Source organism: Rhipicephalus sanguineus, chromosome 3, assembly GCF_013339695.2.
Source record: "Rhipicephalus sanguineus isolate Rsan-2018 chromosome 3, BIME_Rsan_1.4, whole genome shotgun sequence".
In the NCBI taxonomy this organism is placed as follows: Eukaryota; Metazoa; Arthropoda; class Arachnida; order Ixodida; family Ixodidae; genus Rhipicephalus; species Rhipicephalus sanguineus.
Genome location: NC_051178.1, coordinates 137,853,316 through 137,881,314, shown reverse-complemented (window position 1 = coordinate 137,881,314; position 27,999 = coordinate 137,853,316). Strand labels below are relative to the sequence as shown.

Sequence of the window (27,999 nt, the reverse complement as noted above, 5' to 3'; positions counted from 1 at the left end):
GTCTGGACTTGCATATTGTTGTAATGCTGGCCGTAGCACATGAGATACCAAGTACTACTTCATAGTGGAGACTCCTCTAGAACCACTCGCCGGCAAATGTAACCAATTGGGGTGTAAATGGTGCCAAATTTGGTCCAGGCAGGGTCATTTTAGAAATCGAATGGCAGTAAGTGGGAATGTTTGTGGACCATGTGGTATCACTTTAATGACCACTTGAAAGCAAGGGGTGCCTCTTGAAATCCCACTTATTATTTGTACCTGGCCATGCAGTTTTAGAAACAGTGCAATGATTGCAGGGGTAGTGAGGAGGGTGGTAGGTGTAATGGCGGTGGTCAGCACAGAGAGAAAGAGAGCAGAGGGTGGTCAGCACATTTTGCCAAATAGAGACTGACCTCTTTTAATTTTATTTCTTGCGACGGAAGCCATATATATCCTGCAAATTCTGAACCGCGCGGTCGCTTTCTTCTAGAAAAACGTCAGAACAAAGCTTAGATTACTGCAAAATAGAAAGCAATGCATCAAGTGTGCCTTGCCCTCTCAGTGACATGGCAGCTGTCGTATTCTCACGAAGGCGGTGGTCACAAGTTTTCCGAGGAACGATATTTTAAAGGAAAAGTGCTAGTCTAATCCTCCTATTAATTCCCGAAAGCGCAATACGAAACCATAAATGAATAAGCATCATCAAAAGAGAAGTTTAGAAATGCTTTTTTTCGAGCAGTCGACGTGATTCCAGGGCCCTCTACTGGGTGATTATAGGGTTCTATGACCACGAAGAAAAATAAACAAAAACAAGCGTAAAATGGTGTTCTCATCATGTTTTCAGTAGTAACACTGTATTTAACTATTGATTGAATAACTATACAAATACTGTGTTACAACACAACGAACAGGTTTCTGAAAGTACGTCATGCCCGCCATGTTCTAAACATTTTTTAATTGGTATCATCATCATGACAACAAAAAAGTAGCCGGTTTCGTTGGTTTCGTTTGTCTGACGACCTCGCGTTCACGCCAAAGTTACAAATCTCGCTGCTTGTGCGTTAATTGTGTCCATGTATACATAAATAAATGCTTGCCTGCGGATCAAGCGCGCTCAATAATGGCGCGGTGCATTGAACTTTGCTTATCAAATGTTCTTTCGTAAGCTCACTCGCGGTTTTCTGCTAGCGATGCGCTCTTCTTTCACATTATCTTTTTTTTTTTTTCCAAGGCCGTTTCTTCAGTTGATTTGCAACGTTCACGCGAGTTTCTCTACTCAGTGCGGCACACCCATTAATCCATTAATCCGAGCAGTCGCTGACAAACCAACGTGTGTTAGTTGCGGCAGCTGGGACGTGGTAAGCAGCCAATTTTCTCAACCGCTTAATTAATTGTGCGCAAGGGCACGAAAAATTACTTAGTTTAGAAGCAGAGGTAGCGCTCCCACTGCAAGCGACACTCTCTCCTGACCTTCGTCACTCACTTCTCACTCGTCTCAAAAAGGGTAAACAGTGAACTCGGCGGAAAACATTCGTTACAAAAACCAAGCAACGCTTTCCTGCACTTGCATGCCTTGTGTGAGCAAATGGTCTATATATATCAGTATTATTATTTTAACTATGATGTATGTTTCCTTTAATGAAATAGTCAAGCAAAAACGCTTGCTCGTAGCGCTAGCGGCCTTGGGTGAAGGAAAACTCGTAGTCGCGCATGGAATTCACTTAAGTACAATGAAATTGCGCTCCGCACTTAGAGCAGTAGTTGTAGTTTTGAAAGCACGTTCGAAGGCCAGATACGTCAAGATTTGTCAAGGTCGGAAATGCTCAAGATTACGTAATGTACGGTTTGCTTCTTCAAATAAACGCCAAAAGTAAACTATATTGCCTGTGTGAACAGTTTGTGAAAATAGCGTGGAAAGTCGCAAGCTTTGAGGGCAACCAGACAAAAAAAAACTTATATTCCTCCTCGGTTTCCTTCATCAAGAACACTCAATTTAACCCCACCCCCTCCTCATACTATAAATATATTTTAAAAAACCATAAATCCTGTGCACAAATGAAGATCCCTAAATTTGTAAGTTCCCTGAAAACCTGCTGTACAGTAAATTTACACACATGCATGCTTACCAATGAATCTGCCTGCTCGATTGTTGTTTGCATGTCCGTGCTGGTAATAGTTCTATCAACATATCATCCAGCACTGTTTAGAAATAGTTGCTCTCTGCTGTCATCGCGATTGCTGAAGACAACAGGAATCAAGCTTGTAGTGAACAAAATGCATCATAATTAAGCTTGTTATGCAATGATTTTTGGCTCCCAAACATTTCATGAACATATACAGTGTCCTACTCCTGCAAGAGGCATTTCAAAGCAATCATAAAATGTAATAGGAGACCGAATTTCATTGCATTTTATTTTACCATTGAGCAAACTGACACCTAAAGGAGAATTTTGTGTAAGATATAAGTAGGAATGTCACAATAGCAAGCTTTTTTATTATAACGAAGGAATATTTGAGGAAAACTACCTTGCATGTTAAATCAATTAACAAATACTTCAAGTTGCTTACAAACTTAAATATATGTTGCATAGAACCAGCCCAGCTGTGACAATAAAGGGCTTTAATAAAGCACTACTTTCATAAGGTCATAACCAACTGGCTCTCCGGGCAGTGGAGAAGCTTGTAAATGAGAAATGAGGGAAGGATGATTGTATTAGCGGACAAAGACTGTCTTTAATGACACAGACAGCATGTTAACACATTGACGTAGTAGACTGCCGTGTTCATTGAAGGATCAAATATTCGATCCCCACAGAACATTTTTTAAAATTCAATAGTTAGGAGATGGTCAAAACAATAAATGGCTCACCCAAGTTTGGGCGACATAATCAGGAGTGCTAAAGCAATCATGTGTTTTGGATAAATGTAAACAGTTGCACAGAAATGCATTCTCCCACAAGCTAGTGCATCTACGCAAGAACTCTGTTTTTTTTCTGCAGCAGAATCATTCGACAGTCACCACTTGCAACAAGCTTTCTCTTATGCTGCCAGTCTTGTTATGCCTAAGCAGTATTTGAACAGAAAAGAATTCTTGGCATAGATTAGCAAACTGGCAAGTTAAATATGAACGAAATCATGAAAATGATGTAAACTCGACATTTTGACTATTGGCACGCACGCCTCCACCTGTAGGTAAACTTTCTCAGATGTGCTAGAAAGATGTACAGTACTTTCAATTGTCTATTGCCTACAGTCAGCCAGGTAACATGGAACCAGCAATGAAGCTATGCAAGCTGGGGCTTTAATAACAATAACAAGTTCTGATTTGCAGATATTTTCACATTATCACTGTTACACTCCAGTGTATAATGCTAGCTTTTGGAGCAGCATGCGAAATGTAGTGAAGGAGTAAGCTTGTAATGTAATACCACATATGCAACCTCTACTTTTAAGACTGCTACTCAAACTTTGTGCACTTCTGTTGTCAGTCTTTTCAGAAAATCTATAGCTTTAAACATTGATAAACATTGCAGTTTTAGTTGCACATGCTGTCAAATGTTGTTTGCAAATGAAAGCATGTAGATATACCATAGGATTGAAAAATGTCTTATTTTTAGCTTGGTTATAATGATGTTTCTTAAGCACATTTCAAATGTTTCGCATCTGTTAACAAGTACTCATTTGTTTTACTTTTGTCACTCCTTTCTTCTACAGTCTGCACGATGCTGGCCTCACTTTAAGAAAGTCACACTGTAAGGAGATCCTCGCTGCTTTTCAGTATGTTTCGAATAACAGCTGCTTTGAGGTGAGTACGTACTTTGCACTTTCTTGTTCTGCGCTTGTAATTTTTACCTTTTTACATAAAGGACAGCAGAAGTGAAGCGGCACAAGCATGGGCACGCATGCTTCTCTTCTTTCACTTTTGTCGTCCTTCTTTCATAAAGTACAGTGCAGGGAAAAGGACAGTGTCACACCAACTATCCCCGATGGAAGCCTTATTAACAATGATACTCACGCACCTTTTGCAGTTCCCCAAGGCAACTGAGGCGGGTGCCCCTCAGGTCTCTGTTTATTACTCAGTGCCGTACTGCCACCAGTGACGTCCCAGTTGTGGAACGCGAGGCCCGAGAACTGCTGATTCCCGTTCCGCATGGGCACCTGGCTGCTAAGCAGTGGCTGCCAACGTCGGCTGAGGACCCAAGACGACGTGTTCTCCTGGTTCATGGTTACCTGGACAATGCTGGGAGCTTTGACCCCCTCGTGCCGTGGCTTGACCCTCGATGGCATGCTGTGGCCCCGGACTTAACGGGCCATGGCCTGTCTTCACACTTACCCAATGGGACACCGTATATTTCAATGCAATTCTGGCTCGACATAGCACGTACAGTTGACCACCTTGGCTGGAGTCAATTCTCCATGATTGGACACAGTATAGGAGGTCAGGCGGGCTTGCACTATGGTAACCTCTTTCCTGATAGGGTGAGTATTACGAAGTTCAGCTTTATTTTGGCCTGCCATTTAAACGGCAGCTGAAAAGAATGTGTGCTATAAAAAACATGCTGTAAAAGCTTTTGTCAATGAAACAGTCGTTGACATTGATTAAGCTTTAAAATACGTGTGTGAGCAATAAAGCTTGAAAAGCTTTATTGTTGAGGCTTATTCTATCAGTGACTGCGAGTGGCATGCTAGACATATGACGCCATCAGCATAAAGTTTAATATAACTTGAAGAGGTTCGCTGCCGTCTGCCCCAAGAACTTGCTGAAGTTGCCACTTTAACACAAAAAAGGAACTTTTATGAGTACAACATGAATTAGAAACTGCACGTAACCCAGGGGCGCCCGCACCAGCTCCTAACCTTCACAGCACCGGGCATGCACCACCCGCACACACACCAACGTCCCTGCCGCCTCACACCACTCTTGACACTCCGCCGCTGACTGTCCATGCATTGCGTCAGCTGGCACTTTTGTAGGGAATCTGTGGGACACCCGCGCACTCCTACTGTGCAGCATGTGTCGTTATCTGGTGATGTGTGCATTTCCCACAACCTATACACCTTTAGTAACAATGTGGCATGGATTCCTATTTCGTTTGATGCTTTTCCTAGATCCCTGTGCTATAAACAATGTGTCTTCATAACATGTGATGAAGTCACCAGATATATGACTATTCAGATTTAGAACCAAAGCTTAGTATAAATACATATTGGCCAAGTCATGCTAAAAAAACCTGAATGAGTGTGCATAATGTTGGCAAAGTGGTTATGACAACTTATATGCAATACTCTTGTGCGCATTCCAAAAGTTTGTTTGTTTTAAAAAAAATCAAGCCAGGAAACTTTGAACGTAATAGGTTCAGTGCTCTCTGAAGCACATGTATGTTTTTCAGAGGACCACTAAAATAAAACATATAACCCAGGAAAACATACCCTTTGGTTGTAGTTCACATCGGCACTACTGATGAAACAAAAAGCTACCCACATGCAGCACCACACCTGAAGTTGAATAGGAAACCAGCAAAATTGTTGATAACCACATCAGTGTTGTTTGGCAGTCACAGCAGACTAACCAGTTTTTGGAGCAGTTGTAGCCTTAGACCTCACCCTTACTAAACATTCTCACTTCCATCTACTGATGGGGTTAAATGTTGGATAACTCACGGTCATTTCAAGCTTCCTTACACCCATATATATAGACTACTGTGTGAGGTAAATTAACACAAAAAAGGGTGTGGGCGACCACCTTGGTCTTAATATGTGTTTTCCTGACTTTCATGCACCATATTTAGAGCAGTGACTGGCAGTAATGTGAACACGGTGGTGGCTATTCTTTAGTGGCACCGGTTGTATGCAGCGTTTATCTTCAGCAGCAACATGCGGTGGTTTTCATAGGCAGCACTGATGGGCAGTGCTGCTTTGGCAGTACATCTTCAGTTTATAGACATAAAAAACACAACGAAGTGGAAACTAATACATGCATGACACTACCCAAACTAAGAAAAATCAGTGATTCCCACATATTCCCGCATGCAAAGGTGGGAAAAATGTAACAAACAGCAATATATACCAATGTGCTTTTGCTGCAGCTGCTTGCAAGAAGACCCATGGGTACGCCATCATCCAAAGTTCTGTTTCCTCCACATTGCTCTATATATACTCATGGCTCTTCCACCACATTTTACTCTGTTAATTGTCAACACTAAGTAGGTTTAAGTGTGCATTATTCTAAAGTTGACAAAGCTAAATTCTAAAGCATAGTTAAGTACACCAATGTAGCAGCTTGATTGTGATTAGAAGATAAGGATGTTCACCATTATGTAACTGGCATGGTTTGCATAATGTTGCAAGATTTTAAAATAGTGTGCTTTGGTCCCAGTGCGGGGTCATAGCCAGAAACTTTTTTTTGGGGGGGGGGGGGGGGGGGTTCATTCATACTTAATGTATGTTCGTACGTGTGTTTGTATGTCGGCGTGTATATATAAGCAAGCAAAACTGGGGTAGTCGAACCCCCCCCCCCCCTTGGCTACGTCCCTGTCCCAGTGCCATCTACTGACTGGCCACACTGCATTTGTTCATTGCATATGCCACCATAGAATAGCAAAAACATGTTTCAAAATCAACAAACTCAATGAATGCCCCAGCACCTTTCAGTGCATTGACAATGTCATCACTGCTTTTGTCACTGTCATCATTCTTTCTCTTCTCTCTGCATCTCTTGGGTGTTTTGGTCTCATCACGCCCATGCTTAGCCCATCTGTCATTACCAGAATCCTTGCAGAATGTGAGCTGTGTGCAGTCTCATATGAGAGTTGTTTGCTTCCTATACCTTTCAAAATGGATTCCTGCAACTGCCCTTCATTATTATTTTTACAGGTACAAAATTTGGTGATGATTGATGCCTTGGCCCCTATGTTTGAGCAACCTAGCAAAGTATCGCGTAGCATAAGAGAAATGTTAGAGGGCACATGGCGACTTGATCAGAAGGATCTCAGCAAGCCACCTGTTTACACAGAGGAAGAAGTGATAAAGCTTTACAGGCATAGCCTGGTTCCGGGCTACCTTCCTGACAACATTAGAACATTAATGAAACGCGGTTGCAAGCCTGCTGGGGACGGTCGTTACATCATGACCAAGGACGCTCGGCTCAGGTACATCCAGTGGACTCGGATTGACAGTAGTGCTCTGAAGAAGTACTACAGTGGCTACACCAACAACCTACTGGTACTGATGGCCATTCCTGGCTTCGGAACGACGTCTGCAAAGCACAAGATACTGGCCGATGCCTGTGCAGCAAAGCTGCCGCAAGTTTCAGGTTGTTCAGGTAGAGGGCAACCACCACTGTGCACATGACTTATCCAGATGCGGTTGCTAGTCACATACGACCCTTTTTAGATCCACTCTGATGTGTATAAGTAATACAATAGCCTTGTTTTAGTAAAACTTGTTGTTGGAGTAATGGACGCCCTTTTCTGTTCTGTCTTAAATTCATCCTCGATGGTACACGTCTATTTTTGTATTTCAGTAAGCCTTGTTTTCTTTCGTATATGCCTTATCTTCCCAGGCAGCCAAGGTGATAATTTTTTTCTCGGTGTTGAAGCATGTGTTTTACCAATGCTACACATTTTGAGTGATGTCATTTGTACCTTCAAGGTGGCTGTGTTACGTTCGCTGCAGTTATTTGCTGAGTCTGTAAGGGCATTTGATATTCTTGCAATGACTGAAGTTCACTATGAGTTTGAACTAAAGTGTCCCAAATATAAAACAAAAGCTAACAGGCAAAATGCGCTTATCTAGGATGAGCACGAATAGGTAACTCTTATTTCGCATGAGGTACTATTCATGGCCACTTTTGCATTCCTTTTTGTGTTGTTATACCTTTTTTTGTGCTGCTTTACTTCCTTGAGTTTATCACAACTACTATTCTTGAACAAAATTAGTCATTTTTGTGCTTTGTATACTGAAAATGTGGTTTGTATAACCTTACCGCAGAAAGAACACATCGCTTCATTATTGAGTGCTTAAGAAGCTTGATCTAAGTGATATTCAAGGTGGATCTTCTGGGCATTTTCATAGAAGGCATGCGAATTTATAGGTTAAGAATATTGCTGAAACTCAAATGTTCTTTCATACCTATGTGATGTAGTGCATTAATGCTAGGCAAAGTGGAAGGCAAGCGAAAACAAGGTCTTCCGTGCACAAGATGGTTTGGTGGTATTCTTCGAGACACAGACATATGTCAGGGTGAACTTACAGAACTAGTAATTAATAGATCTTAACAATGTTAATGCACTCACGGTGTAACCAGAAGGGGTCAGTTATTCTATGGCTCCTAACAACATCATCTTTCATTATAGGGAACAGAAATTTAATGAGATCTTGTAGTACTGATGCCACTGGTGATCAGGACCACTAAAAATGTTGCTTACACAGTTTTTCAGTGAAAACTTAGAATAACTCGGCTTCAGTGAAGCAATGCATTTCAATGTGGCATTATCCATTTGATCAAACGTTAGTGCTGCAAAATGCATGTTAATGGCTCTGCATGAACAAATTTATTCGGTCATAGAAAAGTACGTTCCACTTTTAAGCCTACTGCCTTTAATGCTCTTGGTGTCTTTGAAAGCCTCAAAATTTTGTTTGCTTCTGCTACACTCCACTTTTTAATGAAGGAAGGGATGATCTACTGCTCCATGTCTTTAGCCTCCAATGTGGGAGGTACTGGGTTCAATTCCCTGTGCCGCCATGCACCCACCGGTTTTTCTTTATGAGGAGAGAGGTACACCAACCTGGTGCTCGGTGTTGTGGGTACTCATTTCTCAAGGAACTGACCCTTTTCACTCACTTCTTTCGCTCCCCTTTCTCTTCCTACGACGCTGTGCTGTGCTCCTTTATGGGTTGCAAAACAAAATGTTTTTTTCCTCTCCTCAAACCATCTATACTACTGTCTTTAAACATGTGCACTAAAGATGCATTCGTAAATTATGCAATTGCAAAACAGCCATTCGCACCATAAAGGGAGGTTTGTGAACCAGACAAGACCTAAAAACAAAACACCTGTGCAGCTTCGACATCCGTGTACCAGCTGATCATAACGGGAATTTGGATGGTGTCAGCACAGTTACAGTCTAATGTTTATCAGTAACCAAAGTCTATTTTGTATATGAAGATTTAGGACCTAGAAACTAGTTGTCCCTGCACCATAACAGCCTCAATATTTTGATAAAATATCTTGTAATCTGCTATGTCACCCATACATGCCTGTTCTGAGATTTCGTTGGGATAAAATATTTGAAAAGCTGCGATGTGATACATACGTGCCTATGTTGATATTTCCTCACAAATTAATAAATGGAATCTTGAGAAAAGACAAACAGCTTTGTTCATGCTCCATCATTGCTGTGTGGTATGTCTTTTTGTGATTTGCCTGTATTTTATACTCTATGCATTGTAGAAAGCGCAGCCACCAAAAAACCCATTTTCTGGCAATTTCTGAAGCATAGAAGCTTGGAATTTATTTGGTTTTGAGATAAGATCGACCTTTTATAGTTAGATGAATTGAAGTGTAGGCTTGAAAATAAATTGCTAACGTGAGGATTCTTAATGTTGCTTCTTAGTGAAATTCTTGGTTACATGACAATTACTGTTCTCTTACATGAATGATCTGGTGAACACTATAGAACAGAAGCACACCAAGAAAAACGGCAGACAACTGAATCATATCAGACTGAGAATGGATGAAGACGGTGTTTTTATAACAGATGATGGCTAGTGCCAACCAGCGCTCCTTGTGTGCAAGAGAGCGTGGTTGTCTAAATTTCAGAAGGGTGTCTTGCTGGGCGAGTTGGTACAATATCATCATTAAAAGCAGCGCAATTACAACACGGACACAGAAGAGGAGCACACGTACACCGCTCTACTATCAACTCAGATTTATTGAAGAACACACACGCATATATACTCATGCAAAGAAACACATGATGCCAAACAACGTGAAAAAAAAAGTGATGACGTGATTGGCAATGAGGAAATCTAACTCTATAGGATGCGACTATTATTTACAAGATGAGTACATGTACATAGCTCTGTGTACGTGTGCTCCTATTCTGTGTCCATATTGTTTGCGCTGCCTCTAATGATGATGTCTAAATTTGGTTACAAATCGTCGTGGAAGACATATCACGTATAGTGAGCGGGTGACAGAGGTCAGTGACTTTGAGCATCGCATAGCCAGAGAATTTTCAAGGGGGGGGGGGATTAAACCACTCTTTATGTATGTACGTGCGTGAATTTGTATGTGACCGTGTATATATGCGCATGCAAAATTGAAAAATTACGCGCGCGGGGAGGGGTACAACACCGCCCCCCTAGCTCCTCCTGGCTGGCACCGACTTCTAGAGATAAGTAACCTCATAAAGTGAAATAGAAAATTGAAAGCACCAGACACGATGTGAGAGTCCTCTGCCAGAGAGTAGCTACGACCACATACGCTCCTTTATTGACAGCAGATTTCCGTGAAAGTGAACAAATTACGCAACCGTGTGATGACGTTCATGTCAAGCCTCAAGGTCAAGGCCATTTTCTATCGCGATCGAGTACTTCGATCTCGATAGGGATTGATTGCGATCGAAAAGTAGAGTGACAGCAAGAGTTCATTTTTATAAAAAGAAAATCTAGGAACTTTACATAGAGTTAATATAGTATATTAACTCTATGGGACTTTAGGTGCACCGTGTGGCACTCGCTCTAGCATCATCATTATCATCATTGAAGTGTTATTGCCAGTTTCGCCAGTTAGTTTCGTTTCCTTTGCGACTTGCGCCCTCCTCTTCCTAAACTTGCTGAGGTGTGTGGTGGTGTGTGCCTGCGTAAAGAATAAATGCAGCCAATAGCTGCAAGGCTAGTTGAGTGATGTTTACGAAGTGCCCCTCTGCATCTCCACAAGTTGGTCGTCTCGCAGAGCAGCTGATGTAATCAAGCGCAACTCCATCTGAGCGGCACAGGTGTTCTCTGGCGGCACATTCTGAATGGGCACCGCTGCCTTTGGTCGCGAGTATTTCTCCGCCCGTTGCAACGTTTTTATGAGGAAACGCGACGTCCCGCTTGTTGCGCAAGATGCGTCACTCGGGGAATTCACCGTAGATCCGTAGCCTTGACCGCTCTAACCAATTGGTAAGTACTGGTGACCTCTGGGCCAGCCGTGCCCAAGAACGTATCCAATGCGCTTTATTTAGAAGCTTGTATTGCGCGCGTACTGCAAGCGAATGTGTTTCTTGTGGCACAAAGCGGTAGTGTCGCTCGATTCTTGTTTCCATGTTCAGATCTGGCTGTGACCTACTAATCAATGGCATTTCTGTGTTGCATATATGTCTTCGGAGAACATTTACGGGCGGCCTAACTTGATATTTTTCATTTTTTTATGCTCTGCGCGACGTCACTTTGAGGACGAAAACCGCATCGTGAGATTGTGATCCGGTTCTGATGTGAAGATTCTAAACCTCGAATATATTCGACGTCTTATATGCACATAAGTGTCAAGGCCGGTCGGAGAGGGTATCACTGCATTACATGTGCATCGCAATCCAATTCGCCCTGTAATTTAACTGGCACCGCAGTTAGAATTTTCTGTAGCATCTCCAGGTAAACACTTCGGGCTGTTTTTCTACCTAGGATGACAACAGTTCAAGGTATTGAGCTAGTTAAAATTATAACCGCAAGTTGTAAATCGGACAAGAAACTATCGAGTGCGACTTGACATTGTCCCTGCTCTCTAATAAATATAAAATGTTAGTTGCTGGGGTTTAAAAATGTTAGGCTGTAGGATGTCTATTTCAGCTCTGTGTACTTCATGCTGACGTGAGACTGCAGTACTTGTTCTAGCACACTGTGCCAACGTAATACATTCATCATGCCTTGTCACTTTTGCACTTTAGGCAGCATGTAACTGGTAGTGGTACATTACAGTTACCTGTTTTAGTTATATGTGACATTATATTTTATATTTAAACTATGGCACGTGGTTATGAAACTTCAATATCTCGACCTTTGTGGATGAGGTTTTTTAAAACGTTTAATTTCTTAGGTTCCGCCCTTGTTCGAACCTCATTTGTTTTACTTTTGGTATTATTTTTTTCAACAGTCCTGTCCGTGCCAAGTTGGCCTTGCTTTAAACAAAAATCACGGTCAGAATACCCACGCTCCTAGCACCTTTCAGCATGTTTCAAGTAATGGGCACTTTGAGGTGAGTTCATACTTTGCAGTTTGTTTGCAGTTACATCAAATGCCGAGTTTTTTATTACTGAAATTGTGAGTACGCTTGTGTTGTCAAAAAAAACAGTGAAGCTATGAAAGGGAAATAAGTTAACGACCCATACGGAGCACGAAGCTACAAGGAAATCACTACAGGTTTCTGAGAAAGACAGCTTCTTATTTGACGAAAGGTCGATTAATTCGCCTTCGTGCTGCCAATTGCCTAGCATCCCGGTTACCTCAATTGGTAAAGTGACCACATTGGGGGCATTGGTCTTAGGTTCAATCCCAGGACCAGAGCGCATGTTTCTTTAAGAAAGCTTTCTTTCTGAGAAATCCATATGGATTTCCTTATAGCTTTCTGGCTACGACAAGTGGTTGACAATTTTTCCTCTTGTAATACTTGCGCCACCTTGCGGGATTCCGCAGAACTGATTTGCAACACTAAAGGTGTGTGAAACTAGTTATTCTGATTTATTTTTTTTATTTTATCCCTGATGGTTGCATTCGTGCAATTAGTTCAGTGTTAGATATCGACATATGGCCCTCACCGTATATTGTTTCATGTTTGCTGTCTTCTTATTTCGTATTACTGTTTTGTGCCTTCTTTACATAGCAATATGTCAATGATTCCACAGCATTGTGTTTTTTGTATGATTTTTATCAGTTGACGTACCATTGGAGGCTAATATAACCTGTAGTGTTTATACCTACTATTACACTTTTACTGCATCTTGGAATGCTTACTTAGATCTATAAACATTTCATAAGAGGGAGCATCAGTTGTGGTGATGGCTGTCGTGTTATGCGTGAGTTCTGGTGCGTTGACCAAGATTAGGCGTTGCTGGCAAGGTGTCGGAACGGAACGAAATCCAAAAACGAAAAACGAAAAAAACAATTTTTTTGACAGGAACGAAAACGTAACCGAAACGTTATCTATTATTTCGTTCCGGAGTGAAACCGAAATTTTTTCAATCGTTTTTCAGTTCACGAGAAAACTTGGAAATCCGGAACAACTGAGGTCATGCAACGTGAGCAGTTATGCATATCTCAGGGTACAGTATTCACGCGTACCTCAGGCAGGAATTCAAAGCAATGATCAAATTGTGCAAAAAACGAGAACAGTGGCAACCAGAGATGTTTATATTAACGCAAGTGGACTTTTGCGCACCTGTCACGCCGGCCAGCGTGGAGAGGGCAATGTCGGCGCTGAAGTTTGTTACAGCGAAAGCTGTTATGAGATCGCAACAGGCGATTTTGGCGCCATAGTTGTCCGCTGCCGCCGGTGTCCATAACCGCTTTCGCGCGAAATAAGAAAAAATTGAAATGGGAAACAAATTTCTAGGATCAGATTAACCCGCGCCCTCTGCCTGGCAGTCGAGTATTCCACCACAGTGCCACGCTGGTGCTTGTAACTTCTTCGCAAAAATACTCTATACAGGCGTCATGTGTCGAGAAAGGAATCATGTTAACATATGTAATATATAGCGTGAAGAAGAGTAAAATAACAACCTGGCATCATACAATGCGAATTGCGCAACGTGTCGGTCGTTGTATGCTTCCAACCCGTTACAAAGGTCCCAGCCATAATTTTTCATCGTCGTCAGTCACAACACAAAGTGCACATAATGCCTTACAGATGTGTTGCGGGTACCACGATTCTCTGAAGAATGACGAAAAATGGCATTGTGGGTGCTTCACTACTTAAGAAAAATTACGATGATTTATGGCGTAGCGGGTACCTTGCATATGTGCTTGTATTAGTTGCTCCAAGAGAGTCTACAACGGGCTCTAGAAAGGGCACTCTTCCAGCTTTCGCTGTGACTGTGCTGCGTGTTCCACGTCAGCCTGGCGATCTTTTATCAGAATAGCAGTCTCACACATCAGAGAGTACACTCAATGACGTGCTGCTTCTGAGATCGTGCTCACTCCCTTGACGCAAAGCACTGAGCCCGCTAAAAAAAATCGTAATTGACTTTTGAGAAAATAAATACTCTGACTTTAAAGGGTATACCGGTTTGTGCTAGTTGGTAGACATTCGTGGTACACTTACTTCCGCACCTCTGAAGAACGTGGGAAGAACGTGTCTTACCCCTATGAGGAGGGCAAGTAACTAAGTCCAATGTTTTTATGATTACCTTAACTTCGAATTATTGCATAAAAAAAAACGTTTCGAACCGTTACGGAACATTTTTTTTTTTCGTTTCGGAACAGAAACGGAACGGAACTTTTTTGCGGTAGAACGAAACTAAAACCGAAACGAAAAACATTTCGTTCCGACACCCTGGTTGCTGGTGAAGTCATGACTTCGAGGTAGTAACTCAGGAAAACTGATTTATTAACATTGAGAAAACTTCAATTGGCTCAGCAGTTCGGGAACCCGCATGCACGGGCCTCTGCTGTATTTGTTCTCCCTCATCCCTCGCTTTTCTCCACATCTCACTCTGCCCGTTCTGGTCGATTCACAAAAGGAAGGGGTGGTCAGCGGTACGAAAGGAGTCAATGAGTCGGAGCAGCTTCTATTATCAAGCTCGAGACCGGCTTTCCCCTCGCGTCGAAAAGCACCTTCACTGCCTTTTGGAAAGTTGACCAGTCCAGTGGCGTTCCGCGAGGTTTCTCATGGACGCCGGGGTCAGCTCCCAGAACAACCGCGTTCCATAGAGCTGCGAGTCCCATCAGTCTACCTCCACCTGGGCACCCGCCACTCTGGCGCCCACCATTGAGGCGTGGCTGTCCCGACTTAGTCCTTGGGAACGGAACACAACATGGCATGTTGGCCAATCTAGTCATAACTCGTGTAGTTAAACCACCTCGGCTAATGTCAGAAGATAATGGATTCACGGATAGCTGTGAGCCGATGTGTAACTTAATGGTCTGAAAACCAGATGTTCTAGATACACTCAAAGCTTGAAAAGCATGGACTGCAAGAAACTCTACTGTATGGCTGCAAAGGAAACTCAGTGATGTATTTGTAGAAAAGAGAATTAAGGAATGTCTGCATATTATATAATAGTACGCTTATCTGGCTTATTTTAACTGACCAAGCCATACAATGTACAACACATGCTAAAATGCACTTGAAAAAAATGTAATGCTGCTTGAGCTAGTGTAGATAAAGGCCACAATATGTATTGTAAGGTCCAGAGTTTCAGAACCTTCACAAAACCCTACTCTTAAGGCAGAACCGGGTTGATTGCACTTGACTGAATTATTGTGAACTAATAAAGCAATGACATGCATGCACATTTTGCAGGTGCACGAAGCAGCTGCGGCAGGTACTTTCCAAGTATCGATGTCTCAGTCAGTGCCGCACTGCCACCAATGAGGTCCCGATTGTGGAGCGTGAAGTTCGAGAACTACAGATCCCCACTCCGTATGGCCACCTCGCTGCTAAACAGTGGCTGCCCACGTCGGCTGAGGACCCAAGTCGACGTGTTCTGCTTCTGCATGGCTTCCAGGACAATGCTGGGAGCTTTGACCTCCTTGTACCAAGGCTTGACCCTCGGTGGAACACAGTGGCCCTTGACTTCACGGGCCATGGCCTATCTTCGCACTTGCCCAAAGGGGCGTCATATTTTTCCATGCAGTTTTTGCTCGACGTCTCATGGACAGCTGACCACCTTGGCTGGAGTGAATTCTCCTTGATTGGACACAGCATGGGAGGCCATGGAGGCTTTGCTTATTCTTGCCTCTTTCCAGAGAGGGTGTGTAATGCAATGTGTGCCTTTTATTTTGTACCACTAATGCTATTTAATGGCAGTGGGTTCATGCATGTACAGTCGCGCTCAATATGACTTGCAACACGGGAGCACGTGGCCTCACGAGTTTAATGATTGCACACGGCTTCAACTTGCTTCATTTCTGTAATTTAATATTATTGTCTTATTTGGGAACATCCCCCAGTGAGAGAACAACATTTAGTTGTTGAAATAAGGGCTAGTGGAAGGAATATGAAATGTTTAACTCGTGTGGCCACACGCTCCCGTGTTGCAAGTCATATTGAGCGCGACTGTACATGTCTTGTAGCCATAAAAAGCATTGCCAAGGCAACAACTGTTTTATGTGTGACCACTTCTGCATTAGGGTGCATAGAACCATTCGTCAGCATGCTCATCTACAGCATGAAAACATTCGTGCTTTTTTCTGCAAACAAATGCAAACAACATGCTTAAAATATAACCTTGGTAATGTAAAATATATGTGCCTTTTAGTGCATTCTAGCTAGGGGTGTGCGAATAGTGAAATTTCATCTCGAATCGAATTCGAATCGTATAGTGCCGAATAGTAGTAAAAAATATTGAATACTGAATCGAATATCAAATAGTGTATTTACACGAAATGTGTAGTGCAGTTACGGGCATAGGCCGGCAAAAATTTTGAAACTCACTCAGACTCACTCAAGAAATATATTTTGCTGTGAGAGCTCATTCGGACTCAGATTTCCGGAAATTTTCCTCAACCGAACTCACTCGGACTCAGACTCGCTAAACTTTTTCTCAACCGGACTCACTCGGACTCAAACTCGCCAACATCTTGCTCAGCCGGACTCACTCAGACTCACGGCCTGACCTGAGCCTGAGAGCCTGAGTGAGTCGACTCACGAGTCCGCTGGCATTAAGTGAGCTATTCCGATCATGGTGTAAGGGCTCTTGAATGCCAATATCTCAAATAATGCGTGCTCTGCGATACGACTTTGGGTCTTGTACCTTCAAATACTAGATTTCAAGGGTTTCAGTTTAGTAAGGACGTTTTTATCAAATATGCGACTCACACAACATATTTCTATTAAGAAAGTCCCGTGAAAGCGTTGCGAGGTCATAGCACCTCCTCCCCTCCCCCTTACTCACACCTCTGATCAATAAACATTGAGGTGGTGCATGAACGCTAGTGCGTTGAGGTGTGTGGGAACAGATCTGAGTATAAACGTAAGCCGATATAAGGCTGATAGTAATGCAGATAGCTGAGTGGATAGGATCATAGGTCGGCAATTAAAGGTGGAGCTCATTCAGACTCACTCATGAAATATATTTTGCGTTTAGGGCTCACTCGGACTCACACTCACCAAAATATTACTCACCCAGACTCACTCAGACTCAGACTCGCAGCTCGACCTGAGTCTGAGTGAGTGTGAGTGAGTCGACTCATGAGTGAGTTTGCCGACCTATGGTTACGGAAAGACAAAGGAAAAATCAGGGACGGTACAGCATGCTGACAGCTTCATTATGCACTTGTTCGGGAGTGGCTTTTATTTCAGCTTTTATGGGCGCGCAAGCATGTTGATAGAAGAGCCGCCATTGCAGTTAGCAGCACCACTCCTAACGGCTAACAGAGGGGAGTACGGTAGCTAGTTTTCTTTCCCTATGGTCGAGAAATAAGGCTCATCTGACAATGGTAAAGTTGTGTGTCATCGCCATGGACGCTCCGGGCCCAAAAGTCTTCGGGTGCCCGTTCACAGTGGCAGTTTAACTGCGCGCCAGAACGATGGGAGTTTCTGAACTAGTGGTGCGGTGCGGCAGTGGTGACTGCCCAACGTGAACAAATTTTTACATGCAAAGCCAATCACCGAGGGTTTCGCAGGCCAAAGTCGGGTCGTTTTACGGCGCTTGCGGCATATGCGACTGAACTACACAAGAAGTCTGTGCCTTCGTCTCGGGAGCGAAGTTGTGAAGGACTTGACAGTTCTCTGATGTGTTTTTCTTTGTGCGGAAATGACATAATCTCCTTTAAGATCAAGATGCGCTCGCTTTTTAACCAGGATGTCAGTGAAAGTTTAACGAACGGCGACGTTAGCGTTAGATTTAGCCACCCTACCCTAACCAAGTTGCACCATTAGCCTTGGTCGCGTTTTAGATATTCGTCCTGTCAATTTATTTGAAACTTTGAATACTAGCTATCCAAAAGTCGAATCGAATTATTTGATTAGGAACTATTCGATTCGATTTCGAAACTCGAATATTCGCACACTCTTAATTCTAGCACATCGTGTACTTGCTTATGATTTTCCTAAATAAAGTATTGGCCCAGCAATTAACAGTAAGATGGTGGCTTGAAGTGATCAACATTAATTGACCATTTGTCGCTGGTGCCAATGTTTCAACTGAGGTAGTTATTTTTGTGAGGTCAGAAACTGAAAAATACCATTCCTCTTGTCGAATTGACTCAGGCGACATTTCTTGTTTGAACACTCATGATCTATTTAAATAGTGTCTCTTTGCCACTTCTTATCAAGTCACTAAGGTGTTGAAGTGTTGAGGATGAGGACCACGTAGCTATACAAGGCCCCTAAATTATACTTTTGAAAGAGTTACATTACTTCAAAGACTATTTGTGCAGATTTAGTGAAGTGTTCATAATGGTGGAAGAGTGGATATGAGAGGTCAGATGCAACAGGATATATTGTGTGTTCACAACAAACACCGATCCAGAAAGCCACAATGTTTTATTTTTGCTCTAATGCAATTAACAATAACAACAAGATGTTTTAAAGCTGTACTGCTGCCAGTCTTTTTGTGCTTTTAACAAATTCTAATGTGAGCCTTCCATAGCTTTCTGCATAGTTTTTTACAGTAGCATAAATAAGTTTTCAACTTATCCTAAATATAAAGTAATCCCACAGGCCAATCGCCATTTATGACTTTTTGCTTGAGAATCGTGCATTTCTATGTGAGTGGGGTAATTGAATAGGTTTAAACTTGAATTTAAGAAAAAAACCAGAAAAGCAACAGTTGCAGTATTGTGAGACAGTATGGTTTACTCCCTGTGCAATAAGCTATTTGACAATAGCACACTTGCTTAGTGTGTAATGTGCAATAACGTAATGAAGACATGCCATTTCATCGTAACTAACTCATTAAAAGGACTCCACAGCATGTTTTGGCACGCTCTCAATGCTTGCTTTGCTTCTCTGATTGTCATCATTGTCATTGTTATCCTTCCCAACTGCATTTTTGTGCATACTATTCATTCCATGGTATGCTAGTATTTTTACACAGTGTTTGTTCTGAACAATCTTCATAATAGAACTGTTCGTGTTTACTCTAGTTTTGAAAGTTTGTATTTACAAGTATCCATTATTTTCTTGTTTTTTTACAGGTCCAGAATTTGGTGTTAATTGATGTTTTTGCACCTTGTATCAGCAACCCAGAAAAGTTTTACGGAAGCTTGCGGGAAGTGTTAGAGGGCAACGTGCGACTAGGTCATAAGGATCTGAGCAAGCCACCTGTCTACACAGAAGAGGAAGTGATAAAGCTGTACAGGCATAGCATAGTTCCGGGCTACCTTCCTGACAACATCAGAACGCTGATGAAACGTGGTTGCAAGCCTGTCGGGGACGACCGTTACATCATGACCAAGACGTCCGACTTAAGTACACCAGTTGGTTTCAGTGTGACAGTGCTGCCCTGAAAGAGTTCTATGGCGGTTACACCAACAATCTCCTGGTAGTGATGGCTGTTCCTGGCCTTGGGGGTGTGTCTGCGAAGCATAAGCTACTGTCGGACATATGTGCACAAAACTGCCGCACGTTTAAGATAGTTGAAGTAGCAGGAAACCACCACGTGCATATGACTCGTCCAGATGCAGTGGCTAGTCACATACGTCTCTTTTTAGATCCACATTGATGCGATACTACAATAGCCTAAACCTAAATTTTTTGTTGTGCACTATCCTTCCAGGCAGCCAAAGTGATAACTTTTGCTGAGTGATGTTTTGTTTTAATTTTTACTGATGCTGAACACTTCAGATAATTTCATCTGTGGCCTCAAGGTTGTAGTTGGCACAGCTGTACTGTGCACAGTTCCATATTTTGCCATATGTGCAAGTGCATTTTAAATTTGTCTTGAGGAAATTTAACTAGTTCTAACTATAGTGGTAAGAAAGAAACAAAAAATTTAATAGGCAGAACGCTGTTTGCTAGAATGAGCTCAAGCTACGAACTGTTAGGCTGTGGCAAACATTCAACATGTTTCTGAGTGAGTGAAATTTACAATGTTATGATTAAAGAAGGCTTAATAATCCAGAAAAAAACAGTAGCTGCGCTGACTTGTCGAGCTGTCAAGCATTTTGGCAGTGTATGCTCGGGCATATTGAATTCTTTATCAGTAAAGTAAAATGTTATTGCATTTCAATTTAATTGGGCTCAAGTTGACAAGTATCAATAACTTTTCCTACGTTATTGTGGCCCAAACACGACAAAATATTTGGAAACCTGCGATGTCACAGTTGCCATCGCGGTAGCGTAGCATCTACTGGTTTGCACTGCTAAGCTCAAAGACATGTGTTCCATTCTCATTCACAGCAGCAACATTTTTCATGTGAGAGAAATGCAAGAACATTTGTGTGCTTATATTTCCTTAAGCTGCAAATTATAAGGAACTCTCTGTAAACTTGTCAAACTTACACAGTCTTATTCCAAGGCAGAGCATAGTCTATTACAAAAAAAAAGATGATAGCAATATGTGGATTTGTGCACCCCCTGAAGAAGAGACCGAACGGGTCTCGAAATGGGGTAGGGTCAGTTTTTTTTTTAATTAAAGAAACTAAAAACTAAACATGACTGGAGAGTCTTTTTATTCCTATACTTTTCAGTAATTATTCATCATCAAAGTGTAATTAAAGATCTATTTATTCTGAAATCAGTCATGTTTTACTTCTGCATAAAAAAAACTCGAATCTCAGGCACAACATGCATGGACAAATTTTTGTGGTTTATGTCCATTTTGAGCAAAACAAACATAAAGCTTTAGCACGGCTCCCAAAGTGTGGCACGTCGAACGTGTCTTCTAACATGGTAATGTCTTCACCAAAGTGATCCTTTGCAGCAATATGCAGCACAGTGAAGTTAAATGACCGCTAGTTGTCCACTCGGGAAGCTTGTACAAATGTGCACGTCTCCTTTCAAGCCATTTGAAGAAACACGTGCATGACACACCTCTATAGTTGATAGTATGTAAAATTGTATGCACCGCCACTAAAGGGGATATGTATGTGCACAGTGATGAACCCCAGTTGCTAAAATTAATCTAGAGTACCCCAATACTGTGGGCCTGATAAGGATTTCGTGGTTTTGGCACGTAAAAACTCGGATTTTTAAAAATATTGTTGTCATCTTATTAGTAGCATAGCAGTGCTCTGTTTTCAGCCTGTAATTGGAATGCTGTTTTGCTCTCTCGTTCCTGTCTAGTATGTTTCGGTTAGACTTCTCAGTAGTATTTAGTGCAACGCAACAGATAATACACCCTATAAATAGTCCTATTTCTCACTCTAGTATTTAGAAAAGCGGATGTTTATCCTTTTATCAACCGTATTTTACCGTTAAATAATGCAACTGAAGTTTTTAAACAATAATTTACCAGGCCAAACTCATTTAGCGTTGTTCCTTAGCAATCTTTTGAGGCCACATGTATATAATGCAAGGTTAAGGGTATTTCCGTTCTCTGTAATCACGGCCCTGTTCCACTTCTGGTTAAGTGGCCCATTATGATGTGGGCTATTTTTTATGATTAGTGGTAGACATTCAGTAAAATTATGTCATCACAACAACTTCTAACTGCATAAGCAAGTTGGTCCTTCACTAAATCCAAGCCTTGCATTAGGAGTAGGTATCTGGGCCTAGTGGTGATACAACACTTGTGCAGGACACAAGGATATTTTATTCAGTATGACTATAAGTGTTAGTAATTTTGATGAGCAACTTTACTCTGCAAAGTGTAATATCTTTTTTCAATAGCGCTTTGAATTTATTCGTACTTGGTTACATGCAGTGTGACTGATACAAGGACAGAAGACACATACAAGTGCTCTCTCTATTATTTTTTAATGCTGAAATGAAGAAAACATTTAGTGTAACTGCAGTGATGACATGCAGTATTCAGCAGTGTGGAAGTCTCACTACTAGTCTCAGTAATTACAGGCCATGGGGGTGTTGAAAGTTGTCTTCACGCGGAAGTTTTTTAATGGGGATTTCTCAAATGGTTGCGTTCGCAGGACAGGACTAGTGTATACATGACGGAAATGCACTAGTTTGTCCATTACAAAAACAAAGAAAAAAAAGGCGTACATGCTTTAATAGTTTCCAAAAGCACGCTCAAGTGTTGTTTCCTGAAACATCTCGTGGTGATATTTGTGGTAGTAGTGGCTTGCTTGCTTTCTTGCTACCAAGGCAAGGTTTATGGTTTTGTTTATCATGTACAGTAAGTAGCAGATGAAAGGTGATGTATTTTATGGTAGCTCTCTGTCTTGATTTACAGAACAGGCACTCGCAGTGTAATAATGACGCCTAATTGGCAGCTCATCCGGTTATGCTGGTTTCAGGTGCACAAGTACCTGTGTGTGTTCGGCTTGCTTTCTTTCCGTTATCCTAGCTGTTCTTGCTTTATTTTTGTTCGAAATTTTAATTGTTTTTTTATCACATTGCTCTTTCTTGATGTCGAATGAAATATTGTACAAATTTAGGGGATAACTCTAAATAAAAGCAAGAACGCTCTAAATAAAAGCAAGAATGATTATGGGCTCTGAAATTGTTTCTTTTGTGCCAACTTGCACGAACCACTGGTCAAATGTATAACCAGGTATTTGTACCCCCTCCCCCCCCCCCCCCCACAATATATGCTGTTGAACCTTGTTATAACGAAGTTGCATCGTGACCATAAATTAGTTCGTTATATCCGATATTCGTTGTAACAGTAGCTTGGCAGAGAGTTTTCATATCCCAGTGGGTTAGGTGGCCCGCCATGCTCTTCCACCTCCTTTGTGTGTGTGCCTATATATATATATATATATATATATATATAGTCCGACCTCCAAATGAAACACATATAACTTTAGTCTCTTAAGTGCCGACACCGCACGGTATCATTGTGAAGAGCTTTAGTGGGAGACTCCAGATTTATTTTTATTCCCTGGATGGTACTTGCGTACGATGCATAGCGCAGAGGAGTAGCACATCGGCCGAAGGCCCCACCGCTCTCTTCTACCCCACATGCTTTTGTGTCGAAGCAGGGGGGAAAAAAAACGGGAATAAACAGGCCCCTGTGAAATAGCTGCCAGGCAGGATGGCCAAAAGTCCGTTGTCAGTGAAAGAGGACAAAATTCAAACTATTTAAATATATCTCCCGAATCGGCACCGGGGGAGCGGGGGGGGGGGGGGGATGTTGTCTTTGCCCCCCATGAAGCCAGTAGAGAAAAAGCCGGCTCCAACAAATCGGCAATCTGGCTGTTGCGCGAGAATTCTATACGCAATAGTTAACAGCATTATTCTAGGCTCCAAACCCACTATAAACGAGGTAATCCTCACCTGTGTAAATGCGCTTTTTTTTTTCGTTTTGCTTGACCAAAATTTCTGCAGCTCTTCACCACACTTCTAGAGAAATTTTTTGTCACAACCATATTAAAAAAAAAATGTCTTTGGATACTTACTTAATTGCCTTTTATGCTATACCTTTCGAGTTTTGAGCCTCGCACGAACCAAATAGTTCTTTGTTGCAGCCGATATTGTGGCTGCTTTCGCTTTTTCGGTTTTCTAAAAGAATAGATGGTCACTGAAATGAAGCGTGACTAACTAAAGTTCGTATTTTCCGTATAACCGTTAATTCGCGATGTCAGTGTTCGTTCTAACTAGGTTCAACTGTGTATATGTATAGAAATATGAAAAATTAGGGGCTTTGGGGGGGGGGGGGGTGCGTAGCACCCCCACTTCCCGCCCTTTGGCTACGCCAGTGGACGTACTGTGTTTCGGTCTTGTCATGAACGCAGCTGCATGGCTGCACTAGTGCATGGTGCGTCGTGGCCGCATGGTCGCGAAAGCTCGTCACTCTGCCCGTTCGGTTCAGATCATTGGCGCCTTTCACGTGATAAGTACATTATGTTTTGCGATATAAAACTGTGATACAGGTATTACACCCAAGTGCACGACGCGTACTTCTATTTTCCGTCCGTGGCGCAATGTATTTTTGGTCGCGAATGCGAGCGTGGGCTCGGAGCCTTCAGTTGCGGTTGCGCCTTATATGTACAGGGTCCGTCAAAAGTTCCCAGGCCACTCTGCCAGTAGTGGTCTGGGAACTTTTAACGAACCCTGTACTACGTGTAAGTTCTTGAAGACGAAAACACAGCTGTGGAGGAAAAGAACACAGAACGGATCGCTTCTAGAAATGACATTTAGAATAATTGCCATTTGGCATGTTGGTATAGTTCTTGAATTCGAAAGCGCAACTAGAACGGAGACTAAGAAAGAACACAGGACGAAGTCACAAAGTGCTTATATGAAACTGTTTAGCGGCTGTATAAGTGTTTCTAATATCTTGTTATTTAATCTGTACATAGGTGCACATAGTTTCCGAGGCAAATGCGTAAGCCTTACGAAAGTCTTTTATTGAGGGACCATGGAACCTTTCAAGTAATGAGGGACCATGATATAACGAAGGTAAAATGGGCAAGAAACTTAGTTATATTGGTATTCGACCTTTTAAGCGTAGTCGCCAAAGGCTTCTTTTTGGCGCGGGAAGTGCCTGAAGAGTGTTTTAATAATATACGACAGTACGATACATTCAATAAGGTGAAAAAAAAGATCACTTTTCTTGAATCGGAAATCCGGCGACCGTGACTTGATGCTGCGCCGGCGAAGTACGCTTGACAGCGGCTAAACGTCACGCGTGAACCACAAAGAGTGCAGCGTTTTAAAATCGCGTGAAGGCTGACTTGCGGCAGCTCCGTTTATGGTGGCGACGTTTACCGCTTTGCGACATCACGCGCGCATATGTCCGAAGACTCGAGCAATACCCGGTATGGCGCCACGAAATCGGGTTCATGACTGAGCATCGACATACTACGTCTTTCTTCTCGCCGATCGAGATTGCTTGCAGATACCAGCCGGCTGGGCGACACAAGGTGTCCTGAACTATATATCATTAAGATAAGAGCTCGTCGCGTTTATTGCTGCTGCCTCTGCGGCCAATGATGCTTGTTACTTGATACACGGCGGTGACACAATCACCTTACCGGGCGCTGACGCATGGCACACGCGGCAGCTTTCGCCTTTTTGTCTCATTCTTTCTCTGCGGGAACACTGAAACTTCGTTACATCGAAATTACGGACAAACACGCTTCGTTATATTGAGGTTCAGTATATACACGTTGCTCAAAGTCATGAATACTGAGATACTTCGTTATATCGAGAATATACTAACAGTCACGTCGGGCTCACACTTGTCCTCAGCTAGGGGTGTAACTGAACTATCGCTGGATACTTATAGTTTTTCTCTTTTTTTTTTCAGTTTTTCAGGTAGTATTTTAACAGCGAAGCTGTTTAGGCGCGCCGTAATTTGTCTGTCGGAAACAGATATGATCATCGTCGTCATGAACCGGCATGCGCTCTCTACATACTCTTCTGCTTCGAATACTTGCGCCGATTTCTCCGGCATGGCCTGTATAACCCTCATAGGTGAGAGAACGAGTACAGAGAAAGAAAGAGAGAGAGAAGAAAGAGAGAAATTCTTGGCGAAAGAAAATATTAACGAGGCGGGATTCGAACCCGCGTACCCTCGATCAAAAGAGGAGCGTCATAACCACTCGGCTATCCAGGCACGCTAGCATAGCATATCATATATAGTACAGTGTAGCAAGGGGTTGGGATAGAGAAGTGAGCCAGAGGAGGAGAGATGTGATGGTGAGAAGGAGGGAAAGCATAGAAGGAATGAGAAAAGAGAGAAATAGAAAGAAATGCAGAAAGAGAGAGAAAGAAATAGAGTGAGAGAAAAGGATAGAAAGAAGGAGGAAGCAAGCGAGAAATAGAGAAAGGGATGAAAGAGGAAGAAAGATAGAAATAGCAAGAAAGAGAGAGATAAAAGAATAGAAATAAACAGAGAAAAAAATGACATAGAAAAAACAGAGAGAAGATAGAAGAAGAAGGAAAGAGAAAATTTGCAAAACCTATCAAAACAGCAAAAGCCAGGACTACATATAGGTGCCCATCAGCACCGCTGTCTTTAGCATTGCGCCTACAGTGCAAGCTACGCTAACTTTTTTTGTACAGTCGAAACCCGCGATAACGAAATCCCGAGGGAACGAAATTCTCACCGCAACGAAATATTTTCGGAGCACCGGCGAACGCCCATAGAAGTCAATGCATTTCGTAACTCGAGACTACGAAAGATATTCATACCGCAGTCCCTCATTAACGAAATTTTTGAAACACGAGTGCGCAGATAATCTACTCTCGCAACATTAACTACATTCGAAAACTGCTGAAATGCATTCATGCTACACTTAAATTGTGTAAAACTATCGCTACAGCGCACTTGGGAAGCAGACGCCATCATTGTTTACAAAAAACATAAAGCTGGCGAGAATGATGATGATGATGGCTTGCCGAAACACCCGCTCGCTATCGTGGACTACGTAACCAAATGTACATTCCTCATGGAGTTTCGTTCTTTGACTTGGCTCTGTGCTTGGCTTTGTCGGCTTTGCGCGCACATGGTCGCGTGTGTGGAGCCATTTGTGGAGCGTTTGCTTGGTCGCTTGGTGCAACGTGAACTGTGTGTTGCGATTGCTTCGTCCGATTTCGCTACCTGCGAAGATGCCGCCTCCAACGAAACAGCGGAAGTTCATCACGCTAGAAGATAAGGCTGCAATCATCCGTGAGGTGGAAAAGGGCAGGAAAAAAATGGACATCGCCGAAGAATTCGGTGTTGCGTGCAGCTCGCTGTCCACGATTCTGCGCTGATTCGCGCTGATCCAGCGGAGCCGGAAGAAGGTTCGCCTGTAGGCGCACTTGATGACGGTGCTGGTGACAGCGCAGTGCCGCCGTCACTGACCAGTGTATGGGGCGAACTTTGTGCCGTGGCAAACGAGATTCCCGATTGAGAGGCATGAAATTGCTGCATAGTAAGGCCCGCCAAAGCAAACTTACTGACTTTTGTAAATAAAATGTGTTTTTTGTAAATTCCATGTCTTTTGTGCCGCATTCTCGCGCCAACGAAATTCCCGCAACAGCGAAATTTTGTGCTTTCCCCGCTGATTTCGTTATTGCGGGTTTCAACTGTATATTCTTTTGTGTTTTGACTTGCTGGTGATACCTATCTATCTATCTATCTTACTTGCTGGTGATACCTATCTATCTATCTATCTATCTATCTATCTATCTATCTATCTATCTATCTATCTATCTATCTATCTATCTATCTATCTATCTATCTATCTATCTATCTATCTATGTATTGTCACCCGTTGTACACACGACCTGGATGCGCACGCACGGGGGGGGGGTCAGGGGGGCGCCCCCCCCCAAGCCTAGTCACCTAAGAGGGGGGGGGGCGCAAAATCTGCCTCGTGCATTGACTTCGTAGGGGGGGGGGGGGGCGCTGCGATGAACCTTCGCCTAGAGTTACTGTATATGCTACCTTTTAAAGGTAGCATATACAGTAACTCTACCTTCGCCCCCCCCCCTCCCCACTGATGGGGAACCTATGTAGGCCATCGTCGCCTGGATAACTAGATAGCTTGCGGCTCGAGGCACAAAAGGCGGCTGCGGAGATGGAGGAGCCGCGCGCGGACTCGGAATGTGCGGAAAAAAATGGAGTGTAGATGTTAGCATTGATAGCGTCAAGAGGGGTTTATCGTCGGCTAACTGACATGCACGCTATACTACTGGAAGGCAGCCTATCTCTCGACTCAAGCCCTTCCTAGATGCGGCAAGTGCACCGTTCGCTATCTTTCAAAGGGTGAAATTACAGCGGACGCTCTTCAGGAGAAGTGCCGAGAACTCCAAGAGAAGCGATA

General features: G+C 42.7%; 2 protein-coding genes across 4 annotated transcripts; both read left to right on the top strand.

The window, feature by feature from the left end:
* The first annotated feature begins 1,140 nt into the window (after positions 1–1,140).
* LOC119387267 (serine hydrolase-like protein) lies at positions 1,141–9,350 on the top strand. Of its 2 annotated transcripts, none has more exons than XM_037654606.2 (4): positions 1,141–1,337; positions 3,694–3,784; positions 4,008–4,458; positions 6,853–9,350. In XM_037654606.2, the coding sequence occupies exons 2-4, from the start codon at positions 3,759–3,761 to the stop codon at positions 7,327–7,329; spliced, it is 954 nt and encodes a 317-aa protein (XP_037510534.1). In that variant the 5' UTR covers positions 1,141–1,337; positions 3,694–3,758; the 3' UTR covers positions 7,330–9,350. The 2 variants fall into 2 exon arrangements, with proteins under 2 accessions (XP_037510534.1, XP_037510535.1); XM_037654607.2 differs by lacking the exon at positions 1,141–1,337 and adding an exon at positions 1,500–1,556.
* Positions 9,351–10,827: 1,477 nt separating this feature from the next.
* LOC119387265 (serine hydrolase-like protein) lies at positions 10,828–22,742 on the top strand. Of its 2 annotated transcripts, XM_037654601.2 has the most exons (4): positions 10,828–11,148; positions 12,116–12,217; positions 15,479–15,929; positions 19,318–22,742. In XM_037654601.2, exons 2-4 carry the CDS (start codon positions 12,192–12,194, stop codon positions 19,627–19,629), a joined length of 789 nt encoding a protein of 262 aa, XP_037510529.1. In that variant the 5' UTR covers positions 10,828–11,148; positions 12,116–12,191; the 3' UTR covers positions 19,630–22,742. The 2 variants fall into 2 exon arrangements, with proteins under 2 accessions (XP_037510529.1, XP_049269419.1); XM_049413462.1 differs by lacking the exon at positions 10,828–11,148 and having other exon boundaries at positions 12,080–12,217.
* Positions 22,743–27,999: the final 5,257 nt, after the last annotated feature.